A 21,468-nucleotide genomic window follows, 5' to 3' on the forward strand; every position below is an offset into this window, starting at 1 on the left:
CCACAAAGACCGGTCCTGCGCCGCTCGCATCCAGGCACCTCCCGCGACCCTATCCAGAATTATAGGTTAGGTAGAAGAAAAAAACATAGAGTAAATGATAAACGTGTCTAACAACTGAAATTGTAATTTTAAATTTTCTTTCTATTGATAAAAAATGATGCAAAACGTTACCAGTCGCGAAAATATTCATCGATGAAATTATAGTTCATTAGACAATTTTATACTAGGTCTATAAATATGAACGCACAGCTTACCTGACAAAGGCAATAATAAATAATTACATACATACTTTTACGATATCCGAGTGTTTAGCTAGAAATATAAGGAGTTTCACAAGGCGTTAGTTATTTCTTTCGCTAAATTAATGAACAAGTCAAGTCGACATGAAAGTAATTACTAAAATAGGAAGTATTCTGACTCCTTCCGATAAATTTATTAGTAAATAAAATAATTATAGGCAAAGGTGCATTTTTTTCACTGACGAGTATAATGTCTTGTTAATTACAAAATACTTCCTACATAATTTCAGTCGCATCAATATAATATTTTCTACCTGTAGTTGTTACTTACTCTATTATGATTTTTCTGTTTAGATATTAGTTTTATAATCTCAAAAAATAATCTGGGTGCACGGCAGTGCCCCCACCAAGTCGAGCATTTATCTTACCCGAAGCAGTAAATGTTGTAAATCATAATAATAGATCTGTATTTGATAGAGATCTTGAGAAAAGTTCGGAAAATTGAATGTTAATTTTTCAAGAAGTGCTCTAAAATGCCAACATATTGATAGTAAGTTGTTCCTGAAAATTCCTGAGAACATTTCCTGAAAATTCGGCAACAATTTTGAAACAATAACCCTTCAAGGTCTATTAATTTATTTCATTATTGGTTCAGAAATAAAGTTCTAAAGGAAATATATCGTAACTCGAGCATCTAATTACAATTCGTCGTGTCTCGCGTCGCGGGTGAACCAAAACATTGCGCAATTCGCGGCGTGTCCGGGAGCGGGCTTTCCTAGAACGGCGAGGTCGCGCGCGCGAGGAACGGGCGCGTGCCGATACCGCACCTTTTACTTTACTGTCATTGATCGATGGAAAATTAATATAAATCAAGTCATTTGTGTTTTAAGTTAACCCTCTTTGCATAGAGACCTTGTAAAGAGATGGGACAAAGCGGAAAAATCAGTTTCAACACACAAATTCAGACAAATTCAGGTTTGTCAAAAATATGTACTACTCGTAATTTGGTCAGTAGACTTTTAAAAATATACAGTGATGCAACAAATATAATTTCTTTGGTTCGATGAGAACAATTGAAAATTTATTGACGGTGTTACGATGCCATTGTTTAGGCACGACAGGCTTGAATCAACCTAATTACCCGATAAGTTTATTTCACAAAGAAAAATATATATGTAAGAACTTAATCACTGTTTAGTTGCCATAAATTATTATAAAAGGAAGTGATATGCTAGCACAAAAACTAATACTTCATCATCCGTTGTATTCCCCTCGACTACAGCGTTCCGATTCCGCTTTCACACGAAAAGTATACATTCATAATCTCATTACCGTCCATAGCACACAATAGCAAAACGGAAGCATTGTAAATCGCGGCAGTCAAATAATCGATGCGGACAAAAAGCATCGGCGCGCGTGCGCAGCCGTCAAGTGCATATCCGGCGGCCATGTGACTTCCGGAACTCATTGGGCCAATTGGCCCAGCGGGGTGGGCCCTACCGGACGAAGGGCCAGGATTTGACACGGTCTGTTGTTTTGGTGCATAAATCACTGGGATGAGAACCATTCGCTGTAGCTAGGAGATATAATATAGGCATAATAAATATGAAGATGAGAAAATAAAATTTAATTTAAAAAAATATTCTTATACTGCTAAAAAACTAGACACAATCGAAAATCTATTTCTTGCCAAGGTGGCAATTTAACCGCAACAGTGAATTCTTACTACTTCTCCTATAGGTTGAGTGGCAGATTTACAATAGAAGTTTCAGATTGCTGAACTCCTTTCAGTTCAGTAATGTTAAACTTTGGGACTCTTGCGTTATGCATTGAGATGAGAGATGACATGAGATGTACCAATAAATAACAAAACAGTACCATACACGTGGTACACTGGTCAGTCCTCGTTATAGCATTAGTTTAAAGTCCGACGCAATTCATAGCAAATGATTGCGTTCAGTGTTTAGTGTCATCGATAATTTTAATCAACGATGATAAATGTGTATTTGGTGACCCAAAGTCATACTACATGTCGTATACAACGGGGTAAAGAGAAGACCCCGAAGGCTCTTATGTCGAGTGCTTAAGGCAGTCGGACAAATGTCCAACATGCGGCTAACTGTACGTACACAAACAATGTATGTTGCAACATTTGTTCTAAGAACTAGCGGTCGCTGATAAAGCAATGTTATCGGTGTTACAAAATGTATTGTATCATTGACATTTAAATGTTACGCGGTGTCCTCGGAAGACGAATCGGCTTCGTCAAGCTCCTGATAGCGTTGATAAATCAGTGCAATTTTATCTCGAACTAACATGCGAAACAAGAAACTCTGTGTGCCTGGGAATGCCTCTAAATTGCACTTAAAATCAATTGTACCCGACCGCGACCCATTGTAAGTTTGTTAGGTTGATAAAAGACCACGAATCGGTCCTTAGAACCATGCAATTAGATATTCACATCAATTTTATTTGTAGGAATCATATCGAACTGCATCAGATTTTTATTAAAACTTCATACTTTTGTGTCATTCCAATGGTGAGTAAATTGGAAGCTAATGGTTCAGATATAAAGACTGTAAAAAATTGGGACAATACAGTAAGTACAAAGATAATGACTGGACCTATACGACGTACTCATGTAAAGACAGTAATGCATGCGTCAGCCAAGACGCGGCCCTTCGAGCGGTGATGTCAGCGCGCATGTGACGCGGGCGATTAAAGCTTTACTGCAAAGCGCAGGCGCAGGGTACGCCCGATTAAGCTGGCCAGATTAGCCCATGCATTGGGTGAGTGACATTGTCAAAATTAAGGCTACTCGTGCTACTACAAACCTAAAGGCAAGGTTTTTGCTGATGTTTCTTTTTAAAGATTTGTAACATTCTGGATACCAAAAAGTTAGGCAAAAACCATTGAAACGTAATTAGGATGTTTGCAGTGAAATAAAAGAGCTTGCCTGCCTGATCCATGTTCGCTAAGGAAGCTCACACTGTGAATGAGAATTTTATTAGCGATTATCTGGCTATTTATGCATTCGCAATGTCAAACTGTATAATATGCATAAATAAAAACACAAAACTCTGAGTCATGATCCTCATACAAGCAGACTGATTTAATGAAGCTAACCTTATGACAGTTATAATACGGGAATTACCACAGATATGACTACTCTTTTTCGATGCTTATAAAGAGTTTGAAAATATGTTTTCTTATTGTTATACCTGTCAATAGAATACATAATAATCACATATTTTCAAGCATGATTGCAGCCAGTTCACGTATGGAATTAATCACCAACGCGGATGTGCTCAGGTGCTGGCAACACTGGCATGCGAGAAACGTTTAGCATTCATACGATATGGACAAGACTTCTAACCTACTTGGAGCAGTCAACTCAAGTCTTGTACACTAACAATAAAATCGTGAGAAAAATTGCTTCATTATTGCCAAGTTCTTATAAAAACTAAATAGGCACCGGTCTTATTTCTTTAAATTATTCTCGAATGATCGTGTTACTTGGGAATTTTTTTTAGCTCTTAGGAGGCTATGAACATTTATTACATGTTCAAGTGTTCTTAATTCTGTTTCCCTTTTTTGTGTAGCATTTGAAGTATTATAGAATGTATTAGGTATCTAATTGGATGACGATTATGCGAATAATTGCGGTGAACCGTAGTTTGAATCAACACTAGGTAAATCAAGAGGAGGAAAAAAACAACTTCACAAACATGTCTTGTTCGTGCAGTGTCATAAAAAAATCAATAAAGAAATCTTCACACTGCAAGATGAGACGAACAAAGATGGCGTACAATGGAAAGGTAGGCCCATACGTTACATAAACAGTGTCATCTTGCAGCCATCATTACCGTAATGAGTCAGCGCAATCCGACTAGGGCATNACTTCATAAGACAATCGTGTTAATTGCTTAAATTAGTTTTTATACTAGGTCTATAAATATGAACGCACAGTTTACCTGACTAGTAATATTAATTACATACTTTTACGATATCTGAGTGTTAAACTAGAAATACATATAAGGAGTTTCACAAGGCGTTAGTTATTTATTTCGCTAAATTAATGAACAAGTCAAGTCGACATGAAAGTAATTACTAAAATAGGAAGTATTCTGGCTCCTTCCGATAAGTTTATTAGTAAATAAAATAATTATAGGTAAAGGTGCATTTTTTCCACCGACTATTATAAGTCTTGTTAATTACAGAATACTTCCTACATAATTTCAGTCGCATCAATATAATATTTTCTACCTGTAGTTGTTAATTACTTCATTATGATTTTTCTGTTTAGATATACATAGTTTTATAATCTCAAAAAATAATTTGTCCCACCCGAAGCAGTAAATGTTGTAAATCATACTATGTACCTATTTGATAGAGATCTTGAGAAAAGTTCGGAAAATTGAATGTTAATTTTTCAAGAAGTGCTCTAAAATGTCAACATTGATAGTAAAAGTTGTTCCTGAAAATTCTTGAGAACTTTTCCTGAAAATTCGGCAACAATTTAAAATAACTCTTTAGGTCTATTAATTTAATAAATCTCTGAAGAAATTTATCGTAACTCGAGCATCTAATTACAATTCGTCGTGTCTCGTGTCGCGGTTGAACCAAAACATTGCGCAATCCGCGACGTGTCCGGGAGCGGGCTTTCCTAGAACGGCGAGGTCGCGCACGCGCGAGGAGCGGGCGCGTGCCGATACTGCACCTTTTACTTCGCTGTCACTGATCGATGTAAAATTAATATAAATCAAGCCATTTATTTCTACTATAAGTTAACCCTCTTTACATGGAGACATTGTAAAGAGATGGGACAACGTGGAAAAATCAGTTAAGAATTTTAAGTTAACCCTCTTTCCTAGAACGGCGAGCGCGTGCCGATACTGCACATTTTACTTTACTGTCACTGATCGATGGAAAATTAATGTAAATCAAAATCAAGCCATTTTTCCTACTTCCTACTAATATTATAAATGCGAAAGTTTGTATGTATCTCTGGATGTTTGTTACTCTTTCACGCTAAAACTACTGAACGGATTTTGATGAAACTTTACAGTATTATTGTATATAACCCAGAATAAAATATAGGCTATAATTTATGACGATATGTGACAAACTAAATTTCACGCGGATGAAGCCGCGGGCAAAAGCTTGTTTCTATCATAAGTTAACCTTCTTTACATAGAGACCTTGTAAAGAGATGGGACAAAGTGAAAAATTTAGTTAGGAATTATAACCCTCTTTACATGGAGACATTGTAAAGAGATGGGACAAAGTGGAAAAATCAGTTAAGAATTTTGACAAAAATATGTAATCGTTAATAGCTATGAAATCGCCATCAATTTGGTCAGTAGACTTAAAATATACAGTGACGCAACAATTATAATTTCCATGGTTCGATGAGAACAATTGAAAATTTATTGACGGTGTTACGATGCCATTGTTTAGGCACGACAGGCTTGAATCAACCTAATTATCCGATAAGTTTATTTCACAAAGAAAAATATATGTAAGAACTTAATCACTGTTTAGTTGCCATAAATTATTATAAAAGAAAGTGTTAAGCTAGCAAAAAAACTAATGCTTCATCATCCGTTGTATTCCCCTCGACTACACCGTTCCGATTCCGCTTTCACACGAAAAGTATACATTCATAATCTCATTACCGTCCATAGCACACAATAGCAAAACGGAAGCATTGTAAATCGCGGCAGTCAAATAATCGATGCGGACAAAAAGCATCGGCGCGCGTGCGCAGCCGTCAAGTGCATATCCGGCGGCCATGTGACTTCCGGAACTCGTTGGGCCAATTGGCCCAGCGGGGTGGGCCCTACCGGACGAAGGGCCAGGATTTGACACGGTCTGTTGTTTTGGTGCATAAATCACTGGGATGAGAATCATTCGCTCTAGCTACTAGGAGATGTAGGCATATAAACTACATAATGTATAAAATGTATATGAGAAAATAATCTTTCATAAAAAAATATATTCTTAAACTTACTGCTGAAAAACTAGAAATCGAAAGCCAGCGCGTGCAGCGAATTCTTACGACTTCTTTTATAGGTAGACATTTTACAATAGAAGTTCCAGATTGCTAAAAGGAGGTTTCTTGTATCACTTATGTTAAATGTGGAGTCCTTAGCATTATGCATTATGTGATGTAAGTATAAGTAATCTTCATGCCACATACTCTACATAAGATTAGGGGATTCGCTAAATTGTTTATTTATCAATAAATAGCAAACTAATACCATACACGTGGTACAACTTGGTCAGTTCTCGTTATAGCCTTAGTTTAAAGTCCGACGCAATTCATAGCAAATGATTGCGTTCAGTGTTTAGTGTCATCGATAATTTTAATCAACGATGATAAATGTGTATTTGGTGACCCAAAGTCATACTACATGTCGTATACAACGGGGTAAAGAGAACGGAGACCTCGAAAGCTCTTATGTCGAGTGCTTAAGGCAGTCGGACAAATGTCCAACATGCGGCTAACTGTACGTACACAAACAATGTATGTTGCAACATTTGTTCTAAGAACTAGCGGTCGCTGATAAGCAATGTTATCGGTGTTACAAAATGTATTGTATCATTGACATTTAAATGTTACGCGGCGTCCTCGGAAGACGAATCGGCTTCGTCAAGCTTCTGATAGCGGTGATAAATCAGTGCAAATTTTATCTCGGACTACACCCATGTGAATCAAGAAACTCTGTCTGTATGCCTGGGAATGCCTCTAAATTGCACTTAAAAATAAATTGTACCCGACCGCTAGCCATTGTAAGTTTGTTATGTTGATAAAAGACCACGAATCAGACCTTAGAGCCATATTGGACCACGTCAGATTTTAATTAAAATTTCATAGCTGCTGTAAATACTTTAATGCCACTCCAGTAGGTGAATAAATTGGAAGCTAATTGTTCAGATATAATGACTGTAAAAAATTGGGACAATACAGTAAGTATAAAGATAATGACTGGACCTATATGTACTCATGTAAAGACATAGTAATGCATGCGTCAGCCAAGACGCGGCCCTTCGAGCGGTGATGTCAGCGCGCATGTGACGCAGGCGATTAAAGCTGCACTACAATGCGCCGGCGCAGGGTACGCTCGATTAAGCTGGCCAGATTAGCCCATGCATTGAGTGAGTGACATTGTCAAAATTAAGGCTACTACCAACCTAAAGGCAAGGATTTTGCTGATGTTTTTTTTAAAGATTTGTAGCATTCTGGATACGAGAAAGTTAGGCAAAAACCATTGGAACGTAATTAGGATGTTTGCAGTGAAATGAGAGAGCTTGCATGTCTGATCCATGTTCGCTGAGGAAGCTCATGATAATGTTATTAGCGATTATCTGGCTAGTTATGCATTCGCAATGTCAAACTGTATAAAGCATAAAAAACACAAAACTCTGAGTCATGAACATCATACAAACAGGCTGATTTAATGAAGCTAACCTTATAAGTTATAATACTACGGGAATTACCACAGATATGACTCTACTCTTTTTCGATGCTTACAAAGACTTTGAAAATATGTTTTCTTATTGTTATACCTGTCAATAGAATACATAACAATAACATATTTTCTAGCATGATTGCAGCCAGTTCACGTATGGAATTAATCACCAACGCGGATGTGCTCAGGTGCTGGTATCACTGGCATGCGAAAACGTTTAGCATTCATACGATATGGACAAGACTTCTAACCTACTTGGAGCAGTCAACTCAAGTCTTGTACACTAACAATAAAATCGTGAGAAAAATTGCTTCATTATTGCCAAGTTCTTATAAAAACTAAATAGGCACCGGTCTTATTTCTTTAAATTATTCTCGAATGATCGTGTTACTTGGGAAATTCTTTTAGATCTTAGGAGGCTATGAACATTTATTACATGTTCTAGTGTTCTTAATTCTGTTTCCCTTTTTTATGTAGTATTTGAAGTATTATAGACTGTATTAGGTATCAAATTGGGTGACGATTATGCGAATAATTGCGGTGAAACGTAGTTTGAATCAACACTAGGCAAATCAAAAGGAGGAAAATATACAATTGCACCGTACAATTTGCACGAACAAGACAAACAGCGTCATAAAGAAATCAATAAAGAAATCTTCGCACTGCAAGATGAGACGAACAAATATGGCGTACAACTGAAAGGTAGACCCATACGTTACATAAACAGTGTCATCTTGCAGCCATCATTACGGTAATGAGTCTGCGCAACCCGACACTATAGCTAACAGTGCAGAAACTTTACTAAGCCTACTCTGCAAATCTATTTCGTTATCTACCTCTCTCACTCACAATTTGATTCTACCATGAGCGAAAGAGGTGGTACTATCCATTCGACTTGCAAAGTCAACCCGAATACCCCGAAAATTATCTGCGTAATCACTTGTAGTTGGATCCGCAACATCCTCTACATTATTGTCAAGTTAGACGAGTAAAATTTTAGACGAAATCCTAATTTCAAGCTTACCGCTGCACGCTGGTACAACACCATCATTATCACACGAGAACTTAAACATTCGAAGCTGGTAGTACAATTAAGTTGTCAGAGTATAATGCTTCTTGTTACCTTATCTAGAATCTAGCCTAGACTTAACGCGCTTTAAATAAATCGATATTCCCGCCATGCAGCCATGAGAGCCCCGGCTAATTGCCCCTAGATGTCGGTTTCCATACAAACTGAGACAATGGCGGTGCCGCCCCCGATTCTTATGAACTTTCTCATATTGTTTGTTAATGACAAATAATGGTAGAGCTTTATAACGGCATCAGCTCTTTAATCTTGCGACATTTTTTGTACATTGTTATTATTATAATTGATATCACTATTTTGCCACGCACTTGTCATAGCGACGCGATTCTCAAGACAAATATTATTGATACAATTGATGTTCATAGTGTCCACATTTACAGTTATCTCAAAGGTCGTCGATTAATAACGTGTCTAATGTGTGAGATGTCAAGAAATTGTACCAAGTGCTGCACTGTGCTACATGTTTAGACATTTTCAATTAGATACGTCATGTACTGGGTCTGTCCAGTGCGTCTTATTGCTGTGGTATTAGGGATCATGGCAGTAGATCGGGATTGGTGGGATAAGTTTCTTGTGATCGCCGTGTCCACTTCTGTAGGATTGTGGATCTTAGTGGGCTGTAATAAAGAGTAAAGTAGTAGTTTAGGTCGGGACACAATATGCGCACGCGTTCCCACGATCGACGCGACATGTGCGGTGCAGCGCTGCATTGTGTGGATATGAAGCGTTTTTTGCGGAAACGCGCGTTTTGCACCCGTTAGGATTTGCTGTTATGGTTGAAATGTTAATGGGAAAGCAGAATACGCGGCAAAAGTATGTTTGTCAAAGCACGCAAGTTACATTTTCCCGTATTTATAAGTTAAGTGCGTCCGGGGCATGATCACAAGTGAGGTAAATTGAAAGATAAGTAAGTAGCTACCTAAATAAAAATTATGCATTCCCTTGAAAACTGGTTGTACGAATTATATGGCCATTGGTAAGTACTTGCACACTGCCGCAGTGTCACTGCGAAAAAGGGTTTTAATTGTCGTGGCACTATGTAGTGGTACCAAATTAGTAAATTAACGTCGTATTTTAAAAATATAATTATTATTTAAAAAAGAGAAATTGAAATGTAAGTTACTCAGTCGATGCTATTTATTAAAGTATGCGGTAGAACTCGCTGGTTGATTGCGCATAGTATCGGAACTGCGCCATTATGCAGTTTTAATGTCTTGCGCTTGCGCATGTTAGAAAATGTCAGTGCGTCGGAAACGCCTTTCAGAGTTTAAATGCAAAGCGTGCAGGAACAATAATGAAACAGTGATTATAAGGAAACTAGGTGCTAAATCAATAAATTTCTGCATGAATTTCCACATTTTAAGCATTAAGCTAGTCATTACCTAGGACGTTTTGTTTACCGATACATACCTCCACCGAGGGGAAAGCTTGATTATCTTTTTAAAATATCCTGAAAACTTCACCCACAGGCAATTTGAAATGCAAAACAATTCACAACAACAAGGGAATTTTCTAACTTCCTACTGAATAGAAACATTTAGGAAAATCGTTTGTTTTCATTGATTGTTTCCATATCATCTACTTGGTCATCTAGGTGTGTTGATTGCACTTCATGACATGTTTCGTCGTTAATATTAATAATTTAATTTACTGTATATTTACTCTGGACTTTCAGATTTTGAGGGAAAGGCCTACGCCAGCCGCCATGTCGTCTCGTCACGTGCGCGTCACTTCCTGCGCATCCCGCTTTCACGCTGCGCGGGCGCCGAGCGCTGTGATCATCTATTGTCTATTTGTAATGCAGACTATAAACTTTAATAAAGATAAACCGATATGGCGGTAGAAATCATCATTCGAAACATGGATTACTTGACGACAATGTGACGACCACCAGGCATATATAACAGTTAAACGCATAGTTATTGCGTGTTCGAATTCTGTATAGTGCAAAATTTGGTGTGGTGAGCACATTAATATCTGAAGGCACTATACATATTTTATAAAAAATATATACCTAGACATTAAATATGAAGCAAGGAGAGAAGGATAGCGTAATTTGACTGATAATCTGCTCAATATCAATGTTAAAGCCTTTCTTTAAACTTTAAAGTTTAAAGGTGTATCTTGTGAAAAACCAAACATCTTGTATAGTTTTACCTACTTACCTACTTAGTTCATCCTGAGTTTATAAACTTCTTGCCTTCATAAAAATATCGCGGAGAATTAATCATCTGCCGAAATAAGACAAAGGCTGCATAAACAATATATGGGCCATAAAATCTCTATAAAGTAGGACAAATGAAGCAATAACGCGACGCTTAAGTAGTTAACAAGGATTTAGGTAGCATGTGGTTCGCGTTAATTATAACAACGGGTTTCCGAGGTGACGAGTAATGGCATAAACATGTGAGCTTCACACGGTGTAGACGCCATAACCCATAGCTGTTACTCATAGACTTACAATAGCGATAAAATATAAATTATAACCATAATTTAAAAATACTCAATAGCTTCTAGTTAAGAGTTTTAGTGTACATATTTATTTAGCCTTGTCGATTGAGTGTCAGCTACTACGCCTATAAAATCAGAAAAACCCTGGTTGGTTTTTGTGAGACACAGCCGGATGAATGGTTTTGTGTTGGCCAGCGCATAACATTAATTACTTCAATTTATACCAATAATAGTAATAGAAGTTGACGGGAATGTCCCCTGAAACTATAGTTTTGAAACAGTCTCACGTCTCGGTCTCACTTTCCATTGCGCGCGCGCACAATGCACTTATCTGCTCCCAAACCATACCGCGACTCGAGACAATCGAGAAATCGCATATCTCAGTCGGCCATCAAATGTCATTACCGAGCTTAATTAATAAGCCACTGAGTGGGTACAATGTCGAAAATTCATTGTCGTCTAAACAATATTCCCATACAACAAAATTATATCGCCTCTTATTTTCGTCTCACGCGATATTACCCGCTAATTAACTTTAATAATCCCGGTAAATCATCTTTTAATGAAACAAAGGTCAATTAGAAAACCCAACAGTTTTGGTTCACTAATTGAAGACGGTGGCCTCACCAGAACGATAAGCGATATAAAGTCAAATATTTGTTACCAATTTGAATATTTAAATTCTTCGATAAGTACGTTATCAGAAGTTGAGTCCACAAACGCTTCCTGCCCCTTCGGCTACACTTGCGGTCGGTATTTTCTCATGGCATATCGTATTTGATGGGAAGCAGAGGCGATTCCGCCATTAACACCGGGCGCTCCACGAAAGTGAAATCGAAAATGACGCACGGTGGTCGAGGGCTATCAGATTTCTCATTACTATTACGGACATCAACATAGCATTGACGGTGACAGTATAATGATGAATCGCGGGAAACAATTCAACAGGTTTGGAGACCAGTAGCACTGAAGAAGATAAATCTATTGAGATTCAACTACAATATCCGATGACAGATCACAGAATTTGCATAAACTAAAGCTAATAAAGCGTACAACGTCGGTTCCTTTGGGGTATAGATAATCATGCTGAATATACAACGATTAATAAGAAAAACCCAAGAAACTAGTCTCGAGGAATAACTAAGTCTATCGCTCAGCTATAGCCCATCTGTAATGGAGATAGGTGCGAGTTTTCCTAGGAAGATGTGACGGAGACTCACCGTGCGATGCGAGAGGTCGGTGACGGAGTCGTGGCGGTGCTCAAGGCTGCCCAGGCTGCAGCAGGACGCGGACGAGGCGAGGCTCACGGAGTCGGCGCGCGCGCGGTGCGGGGACACCGCGACGTGCTTTAGCATTCCGACACCTGGGGAAGAAAAACGGCCGTTAAACAGCGTATTACACTTGAAAATTTCGACGGGCTCATCCAGTGTCTGAGTAGCTCAGATGGAAGCGCAGTCGCCCGGCAAGCGAAAGGTCGTGCGTTTCCCGCCTTAGGCAGTTTAATTTTATGTTGTTTATTTATAATGAAAGACTATTAAAGATCTTCCGGAAGCGCTGGACGCAGGCCGCTACAAATCGATCAACATGGAAAGCATTGGAGGATGCCTATGTTCAGCAGTGGACGTCCTATGGCTGAAATGATGATGATTAAAAATGTTATTTTTATCATAGAAGACCATTGCTATGAGTTAACAGTGATTTTCTTTCCATTAGTAATACGTTTCACCAGTGACCAGTGGCTATTCAAATGTGGTTGCAATTTTGCAAGATGCCAACAAAGTAACAATCCAGTATTTTCGAATAAGACGCAACACCAGATTGGCAACATTTTAATGTATCTGCGTTTCCTATTGGGGCAATGTCTGCGGATGTAAGTAAATCGTAAAAATTGATAAATACCATTTAAATCGATTTGTTGTTTTATATAAAACTAGGGTTATAATGTATCGATATCGTAAAGCTCCGTCACTGATGACCTTACAGATTTAATTTTACTTAATAACTTTTGGAATGAAGTATTTCCAAACAAATTAATATTAGTTTAAGATTGTTTTTTGCAGAGTGACTCTTATTGAGCTTTTTTAAATTGCACAACACAAGACGGTAATACAAGACAATACAATACTGCAACCTTCAAGAGTTATTTTACTCAGTTAAAATAAATACATCTCTGATAACACTTTGGCGTAAGTATAAGACACAACACCAAGTTTGAATAGAAGGGCATCTCTGTCACACAATATAATATATCTTTTAAAGTCTACATAGATTTATTTATACTAATTTATTACCTATTTGTGACGTAAGTACGAAAATAGATCTACATTGAATGTAGAGATACTCGTATTTTTATATGCCCAGAATTTTGTGAGATTTGTGTAATGGCACATGTGTCGAGTGGCGCCGGATATGATGCACTTCTGGGAACACCTACCTGCCTATTGTGCCCATTGTGGGACATGACCCGGGAAATCGGGATTCTAAGGCCTTGCGTATCTGTTCCGATGGGAACCAAAGCAGTTGCAGCGCGAAATTACGAACGAGATGTTTTATCTTAGACAGGTGATTGTTTTTATGAGGTTTGGTGGTTTTTATTGTAAAGTATGTAATTTTCTGAATGTTCCATCCAACGCCCTTTTTACTATAAATTAGTTGAGAAGAATTGAGGCTATATTATAGTTATTTATCAACGATTTTGTTACCGGGTGGTACATTTTTTTCTAATGCCACAGATTAGTAATAGCCACTGTTTTATAACATTTATTTTAAGGCGATAGGTNAAAATATAATCATTATATTTCGATCTGCGTAAATTAAAATGGAGTCAACATTCCCGTAGGCAGTTATGTTACAATTGGCAGCGCTTCGCATCTGTATTCTGAGCGCTCTTTGATATCGGGCAGAAGCGCGGGCGCGCGGCGGGAGGCTCTAATGCTCAAGGTCGTTCGGCCATGTAATCGCCTTAAGTTAAGAAAATAGTAGTTTTGCTCTAATTTACTAAGATTTTTGTGACTATATTACTTTGATACTGTGCTCGAGGTAATTTAACAGTCAATTTCCATTCTGCCACATCACCCCCACATAAAGAGCAACGAAATCATTTTAAATCCCTCGATATGCAACCGATGGCATCTCGTGACAATGGGCCTAGAAAGCCGCCGCGACGTGAACGAACAAACCACGGACGTCCGGGAAATATAGCCAATTACTAGCAAATACTCGTTTTTCACTACACTCATTTGCTGTTCAACATGATGATATTTTCCAGATAATTGCTTCGCTAGCGCTGCCTTGAGGAGGCATTTGAACAAGGTTTTTAAACATTCCATAACTATTAGCCCGTATGAACGGCGAAACGTTTGAAATAGCTTGGTAAATAATAAATATTTATCTACGAAGGCTTTAAGAAATAATTGGATAACTTAGAATATTAGCAGCAATGATAGAATCTGATAAGAAAAATGATCCCAAGTTCAAAGATTTTTTTAAAGTGTTCAGTAAATCTTTGGTCCTCTATGTTGCAACTGTTTAGTATCATGAGTAGTCAACCCCAATAATAAACGTAGTTGCTAATCCTACCTACCTATCCATTCATCATCCAAAAAACCTTGCCAAAAAACCTTAAAAAAAGGAATTATCTACAAGTACTCCACGACTCTAACAAAAGAAGTAACAATAGAATGTGTGCATCAATTGATCAATTCGTCAACTAGTCGGCGGCCGCGGCGGCTAACGGCCTCATTCGCAAACAAATAATTACAAAGATGTAAAGGTCGAGGAAGTCGTTAGTGGTGTACGAGTGTCGATGAATACTTCAAGAAGAGCTACGATAGACCGATAGACCCTAGGCTCAGATTTCTAAATTCACTCACTTTCAGAGCTATCAATTACATACTCGAAAAAGAACGAGCTTGAGTGTAAGGGCTATATTTCACCGGGGCCCCATGGCGGCGTAACCAGTCGCCGCTACCAACAAAATGTATACAGCTTTGTGTAACCAAACGTAGAGTAACTCTCTATAGAGCTGTATATGTTTTGTTGGTAGCGGGCGACTGGTTGCGCCGCCATGGTGTCCCGGTGAAATATAGCCCTAAGAAATGGAATTGTATTATGATGAGCCATATTAGAGTAATCAACCAGTTAAACATTTGTTTCCTTTGGGGTCTTATAGTAAAGAATTTATTGGTGTAACCACCAATTTAGATAAATAGTGGTCTGTTTAATTTTTACGTCAGTATAACAAAACAATAAGAAATGATGTGAACTATACAGGGTGTTAGGTAAATGGGTATATGAGCCGACACTAGCCCATGTTAACATGGGCATATAAATGGTATGGTGAAGTCAGAAAATTGATATCTTAATTTTAGTTATTTTAATTTTCATACAAATCGGATTTTATAAAATTTATTTTGTATGAAAATTAAAAAAAATAAAATGACGATATCAAATTTCTGACTTCACCATACCTTTTATATGACCATATTAACATGGGCTAGTGTCGGCTCATATACCCATTTAACTAACACCCTGTAGAGAGATCTATCGACATGTGCCTGGCTACACGCGGCGCGGCGCAAGGCGTGGCCAACTCCCGCGCATCCGCTGCATCTGCGGACCATTACCGCTTTTTTGTGCGCGCTACATTGTTCTAAGCTTCTTGCTTGGCCCGACGACCGAATTGAGGCTACTAAACCTTTATGTCAACTGTGATTATCTTTTTGTGTTATGGCACTTTTGAAATTAACACACGGGCGAAAAGAAAGTGGCTAATGTCGCCATAATGACAAAATCAGTTGCGTGTAAAATACACGTAAGATAGGAGGAAGGAATTCATCTTGAAAATGTTGGTCTTCCATTAAAAATGTCTGCGTCTTTTGCTAATTTAAAGCAGTTTGTAGCTCTACTATTGCAATTAGGTATCATTTAAAATCAAAAGTGAATGGTAATATTTTCATAAAACTGCCTAATTAATTACATCAAGGTACGAGTTGGTACTTTAGAAGGTTACTTACCCTTTCATGTTAAGATAGGGCGTATCTGTAACACGTCAGGTAAACCGTAAAGTACAGTCAGCATTACATTATAAGTCCAAGCTGAAGCTTTAGTTTTAGTACTGGCAGTAATTAACTACAGTCCTGAATTAATATTTGTATACCTAGAGGAAATCGAGACCAACTTAGTGTTGATCTATAGAAAAATACGTAATGCTGAATATTTACTCGGTAATTGCAACAAAATACACATTGTGATATCAGATTTGTAGAGCGCGCGTTATCTTTATTTCTTTTCAATTGATATCTATGTATTAAGATTTAATTTCAATATTATTTTACTTAAATAAGAGCACATATTATGTACATATCAGTGGTAGGTAATATATGGACAAGTTATGCTTCTAGCTTGTTTTGCCGATCGTATCTCGTGGCCAGCAAATGACTTTAATTGTGCGTACGCAAATTACAGAAAATCACGGCTATAATTCCCGTAATTATTACAGCCTTAATTAGCCATAATCAATCAGCATTGCTACTGCCCATCCGATCTAACATTATACATATTAAAATAGACAGCGTAGTGTATTTCACATCGGTAGTGATATAAATGTATTTTATGAAAATAATTTATGCAAATAGGTTTCTAAAATGCGCTTTCCGTATTTGAATCTATTAGTACTTCAACCCTGCCACTGCTTCGGAACAAATGAAGTCAGTGCTGAAAAAAATCAGTGCAAGAAACTCAGTTACCATTCTCAGCCGTTCTAAAATAAAGAGCTCTACAATGATGCTGATGAAATAAATATTGTCGTTATACCGTTACAATTACAAGATGACAGTTTGGTCACAGTTGGACATGTAGCCAGCAGTTTTATGGCGTCATTTATGGCAGACCTCACAAGACGCCACAAAGCAAACTTGCCATGCGTGAATTTTCTAAATCTTTTGTAAACTTAGGTATGGTAAAAAATTTAAATACTCATAGTTAAAAAATAACCGTGAAAGCCGTTTTACAAAATCAGAAGAAAACTCTTATTGGATACCTAGTATGTAGAATCAAATAGTAAAAATAAAATGGTAAAAAGACAAATGGTCCAAAATAATGTAAAAGTAAAGATTAAATACCGGAAGACGTAGCGTGGCAGGCCCCTACTGGGTGGACCGACGATCTGGTGAGGGTCGCTGGAAGAACCTGGATGCGGCCAGCGCATGGCTAGTAGTCGTTATGGAAATCCTTAGGGATGCCTTTGTCCAGCGGTGGACGTCATTTAGCTAAAACGATGATTAAGTCCACGTTAGACTTAGGTACTGATGGTAAGTAAGGAGTCTTCAACGTTGGCGCCTAAATTAATGATTTTCTCAACCGATTGACTATTACGTGATGAAATTAGTCGAATGTACCGTTTTGGATACCGTCTAAATAATATTACGGCTTTACTTACACTTTCGAACGCAATAATAGTTGGAATAAAAAACGTCGCGTTGTGTTTTTATGGGACCCGGAAAGATAAAATACACTCGTTCATTAGGAATGGAATGCGGATTAATTAGAAATAACATTTGATTTACTCCAGCTGCTCGGTTTCTTGTTTACCCAAAACCGATTATTCTATTAACGATTTCTATTATTAATTAAGTTAAATACCGTATAACCTAAACACTAAACTACTGTACTGTTAAGTATTTGTCAAAGTAGGAAGATGAATTTATCTTATGATTTAACTGCCTATTGGCTCAATGCGTCATGACATGACACTCCACATACTTTGGTTACATCTAGGGTTGCCAGGTCCAAAATCACAAAAGCCGGACTTTGTGTTTCATTTGGCCGGACATTTTACCCTAAAAGCCGGACATGTGACGGGGGGGGGGTGCAATTAGTGTCAGCTCATGAGTGAGTACTCAGTCGGTTGCTAACCAACATCCTGATGCATTCGCTTCATATGATTCTGTGGCTCGACTTTCGCCTGGCGCGGCAACCAAATAAAAAGCCTAACAAAAGCCGGACAGGCCGGACAAGGCAATATTTAGCCGGACAGACCCTAAAAAGCCAAACATGTCCGGCTAAAGCCGGACGCCTGGCAACCCTAGTTACATCATAACCTCAACAATAATTAAACGATCACGTTTTCACGTTAGATGCAAGTAAGTGCAAGGAACACACGTCACGTGTTTCGAGCATTTTTATTGGAGAAAAGCTGTAAAACCTAATAAACACGTGCGCCAGAGTGCAAATTAAATTCACATTAATCAACCCGTTAAATTGAAACGTAAACACGCGGTGAAACACGACAATTAAACAAATTGGTGTTTTCCTCTTTAAAAATAATAAAGCCAATGAGTTATATTTGTTCAAACAAGATATTAACACGGACAGGTAGTATGTGATGTTATGAAGCAAAGGAGAACCCTGGATTCTGGAGATGGTTTATAAATCGTCCCTCGCATGACTAACTATCCTATCTCAGTTTTGCCACTTTCTCAAAACCACGGGTTTTCAGTTATGTCATTTCAAATTTAGTTTCTGTTTATACGTTACGGACCTTGTAGGAGGAAAAATAGGTACGTACAGATACGTGAGTTAGAGAAAATCGTAGACAATGGAAGCAGGAAAAAATTTGTAGTCCTAACTCAAATCGCCAAAAGACTGAGATAGGATAGTTAGTTAGTCATGCGAGGGACGAAATGACATCTTCAAGGACTGTTAAATTTAAATTACCATTTAGTTATGTAATGTTAATAGCAGTTTCATGACAATTTGACGGCTCTACATAAATTATTTATCCAAATGTAATTTATTATCTTAACCTTATACAGAAAACAACAATAGCGGTCACCGAGTTAAAAAGTTAGGTCGTTAATATGACATATAAAATGAGCCGAATTTAGCAAGACGGTTATGTTAGCGACTTGTTAACATTCACAATGCACTTAATTTGGCAGAACAACATTTCGACACTTAAACAAAGGCTGTATCTACTACGCCAATGTCGGATCAAAGGTATACGCCACCAACGCCAACGTTGTACTCAATAGTTACATAAACGGTATAATACCATAAAGTACTCCATAACTTACGTAAACAACAATACATCAAGGTAATAATTTCCTGCGCACTGTATTGTTAACAATGTTTCCCTTCTAGAACTAATTGGAAATGTATATCTTGCAGTTAATTAACTTTAAATTAACAAACATAGAATTCAATAGTGAAATAAAAAAAATATTAATTTCGCATTTCATACTCTGTTCTTGATTGCACAAAAATCAAGTTTCAAACAAATGAATGAAAAAATAATTTGAAACAATTTATTATAAACTACGCTAATGTATTTATTTGATTGACGAGTGCTCCGTTACAGCTCTCTATTTTCGATTGACATATTTATTATCTGTTATGTATGTGTAAAACATGCCTAATCAACAAGTACAGTCAGCCAGCAACAAACGTGTGAAAATATTTTAATTTTAAACAAGTATTTAACTCCAATAATTCACCATACCAAACAAGACATTTCGTGAGGGTCTATTTGATGGACGCATGTTTTCTTCTCTTTTCATAACTGAAGTAGAGAACGGATTTTTATAACTGAACAATTATTACGGACAAGATTATGCATTTTAACTTCCCGTAAATGAAGACTGGCATTCTCGGATTTTGCTTGATATAAATGAAAGGCAGGTATTGTGTTGCCGTGTATACAGCGGTCCATATATCGAATGTTTGTACACCGTACGCACGTGGGAAGAGGTTACGGCCGCCGATCCAAATTCGGCGTACAGCTGGCCCGAGTAAAACCACACCGGGCTATAAAGCCAACATAAATTACAGCCTCTCAAAACTTACACGATCGGTCCTACACAACCTACACGAATAAAATAAAATATCACTTCCTAGTCAAACAGAATTCAATTCATTGTTTCTTTTTACATAAATTACCAAAGTTATAGCAAGTTTCTACCATACTTGGTATATCTAGAGCCTTGACTGGGGCACATACATGTGTAATGGATCACCAGAAATATTTATTAAGTAATTCTGATCGTAATAAAGTTTTCTGTGACAGATTGAAATCTTAAACGGACAAAGCCATGAAACGAAGTTAGAAGCATTCAACCTTGAGTGCACAATAAATAAAAGTAACATTGAAATGTGTGTAAAGTATTATAAAGGTATTAAATTAAAACAGATTTTTGACGGCTGACAGTCAAACTTGCATTCAAGAACCATTAATAGGAATAGAGAATAGTGACTGAATTTCTTGCGGTGCTTCTCTTCTCAATACTGGCACATTTATTGTCCCGCAAGAAACTCAGTCAGACAGTCAGGTCGCGCTGCTGGCCTTAAACTCCAACTTAATCACCTCAAAGTTGGTAGAAACCTGCATGAGTCGACTAAATACTCTAGGAGAACGGAACAGAGTAACGCTGAGATGGTTCCAGGTCATGTGGGAATCGTGGGCAATGAAAATGCCGACGAACTAGCCAGAGCGGGAGCGGTTCTGTTCTTGAGAATAGTGACTGAGTTTCTTGCGGTGCTTCTCTCTCAATATTGGCCAATTTATTGTCCAGTATTGAGAAGAGAAGCAGTGGTAGGGTTAATACTGGGACGTGTAAGAGCTTTTTAAAAGCCGCTTACGTTTCTACTCTACATTTTAAGACAGGTAAAGGCTAAACCAAGGAACTGTTTCAAATCTACAGACTATGAACTCTACAGCCTTGNTTTTTTAGGCAACTAGCCTATTTAAGTCCAATAATTCACCAATACCAAACAAGACATTTCGTGAGGGTCTATTTGATGGACGCATGTTTTCTTCTCTTTTCATAACTGAAGTAGAGAACGGATTTTTATAAATGAACAATTGCGGACAAGATTAAGGATTCTAATGCCCGTTTTCACCATTAATCCCCAATTTTTAAGGAATACAGGAACACAAATACCAGGAATTTTGTTTACATAGGGGTCACTTAAAAATTAGGTATTGATGGTGAAAACGAGCATAACTTTCCGTAAATGAAGCCTGGCATTATCGCATTTTGCTTGATAGAAATGAAAGGCAGGTATTGTGTTGCCTTGTATACAGCGGTCCATATATCGAATGTTTGTACACCGTACGCACGTGGGAAGAGGTTACGGCCGCCGATCCAAATTCGGCGTACAGCTGGGCAGAGTAAAACCACATCGGGCTATAAAGCCACCATAAATTACAGCCTCTCAA

General features: G+C 37.7%; 1 protein-coding gene across 1 annotated transcript in view; it reads right to left on the reverse strand.

The window, feature by feature from the left end:
• The window catches only part of rau (RA domain-containing protein rau), a 77,384-nt gene that overhangs the window by 33,511 nt on the left and 22,405 nt on the right, over positions 1 to 21,468 (reverse strand). Inside the window, exon 2 of the mRNA XM_028308407.1 lies at positions 12,473 to 12,615. Coding sequence (XP_028164208.1) covers positions 12,473 to 12,607 — 135 coding nt within the window. The 5' untranslated portion in view covers positions 12,608 to 12,615. The remainder of the gene's footprint in view (positions 1 to 12,472; positions 12,616 to 21,468) is intronic.

The sequence above is a fragment of the Ostrinia furnacalis genome, unplaced genomic scaffold, assembly GCF_004193835.3.
Source record: "Ostrinia furnacalis isolate ACB-3 unplaced genomic scaffold, ASM419383v2 OfSCF2419, whole genome shotgun sequence".
NCBI classification, from domain to species: Eukaryota; Metazoa; Arthropoda; class Insecta; order Lepidoptera; family Crambidae; genus Ostrinia; species Ostrinia furnacalis.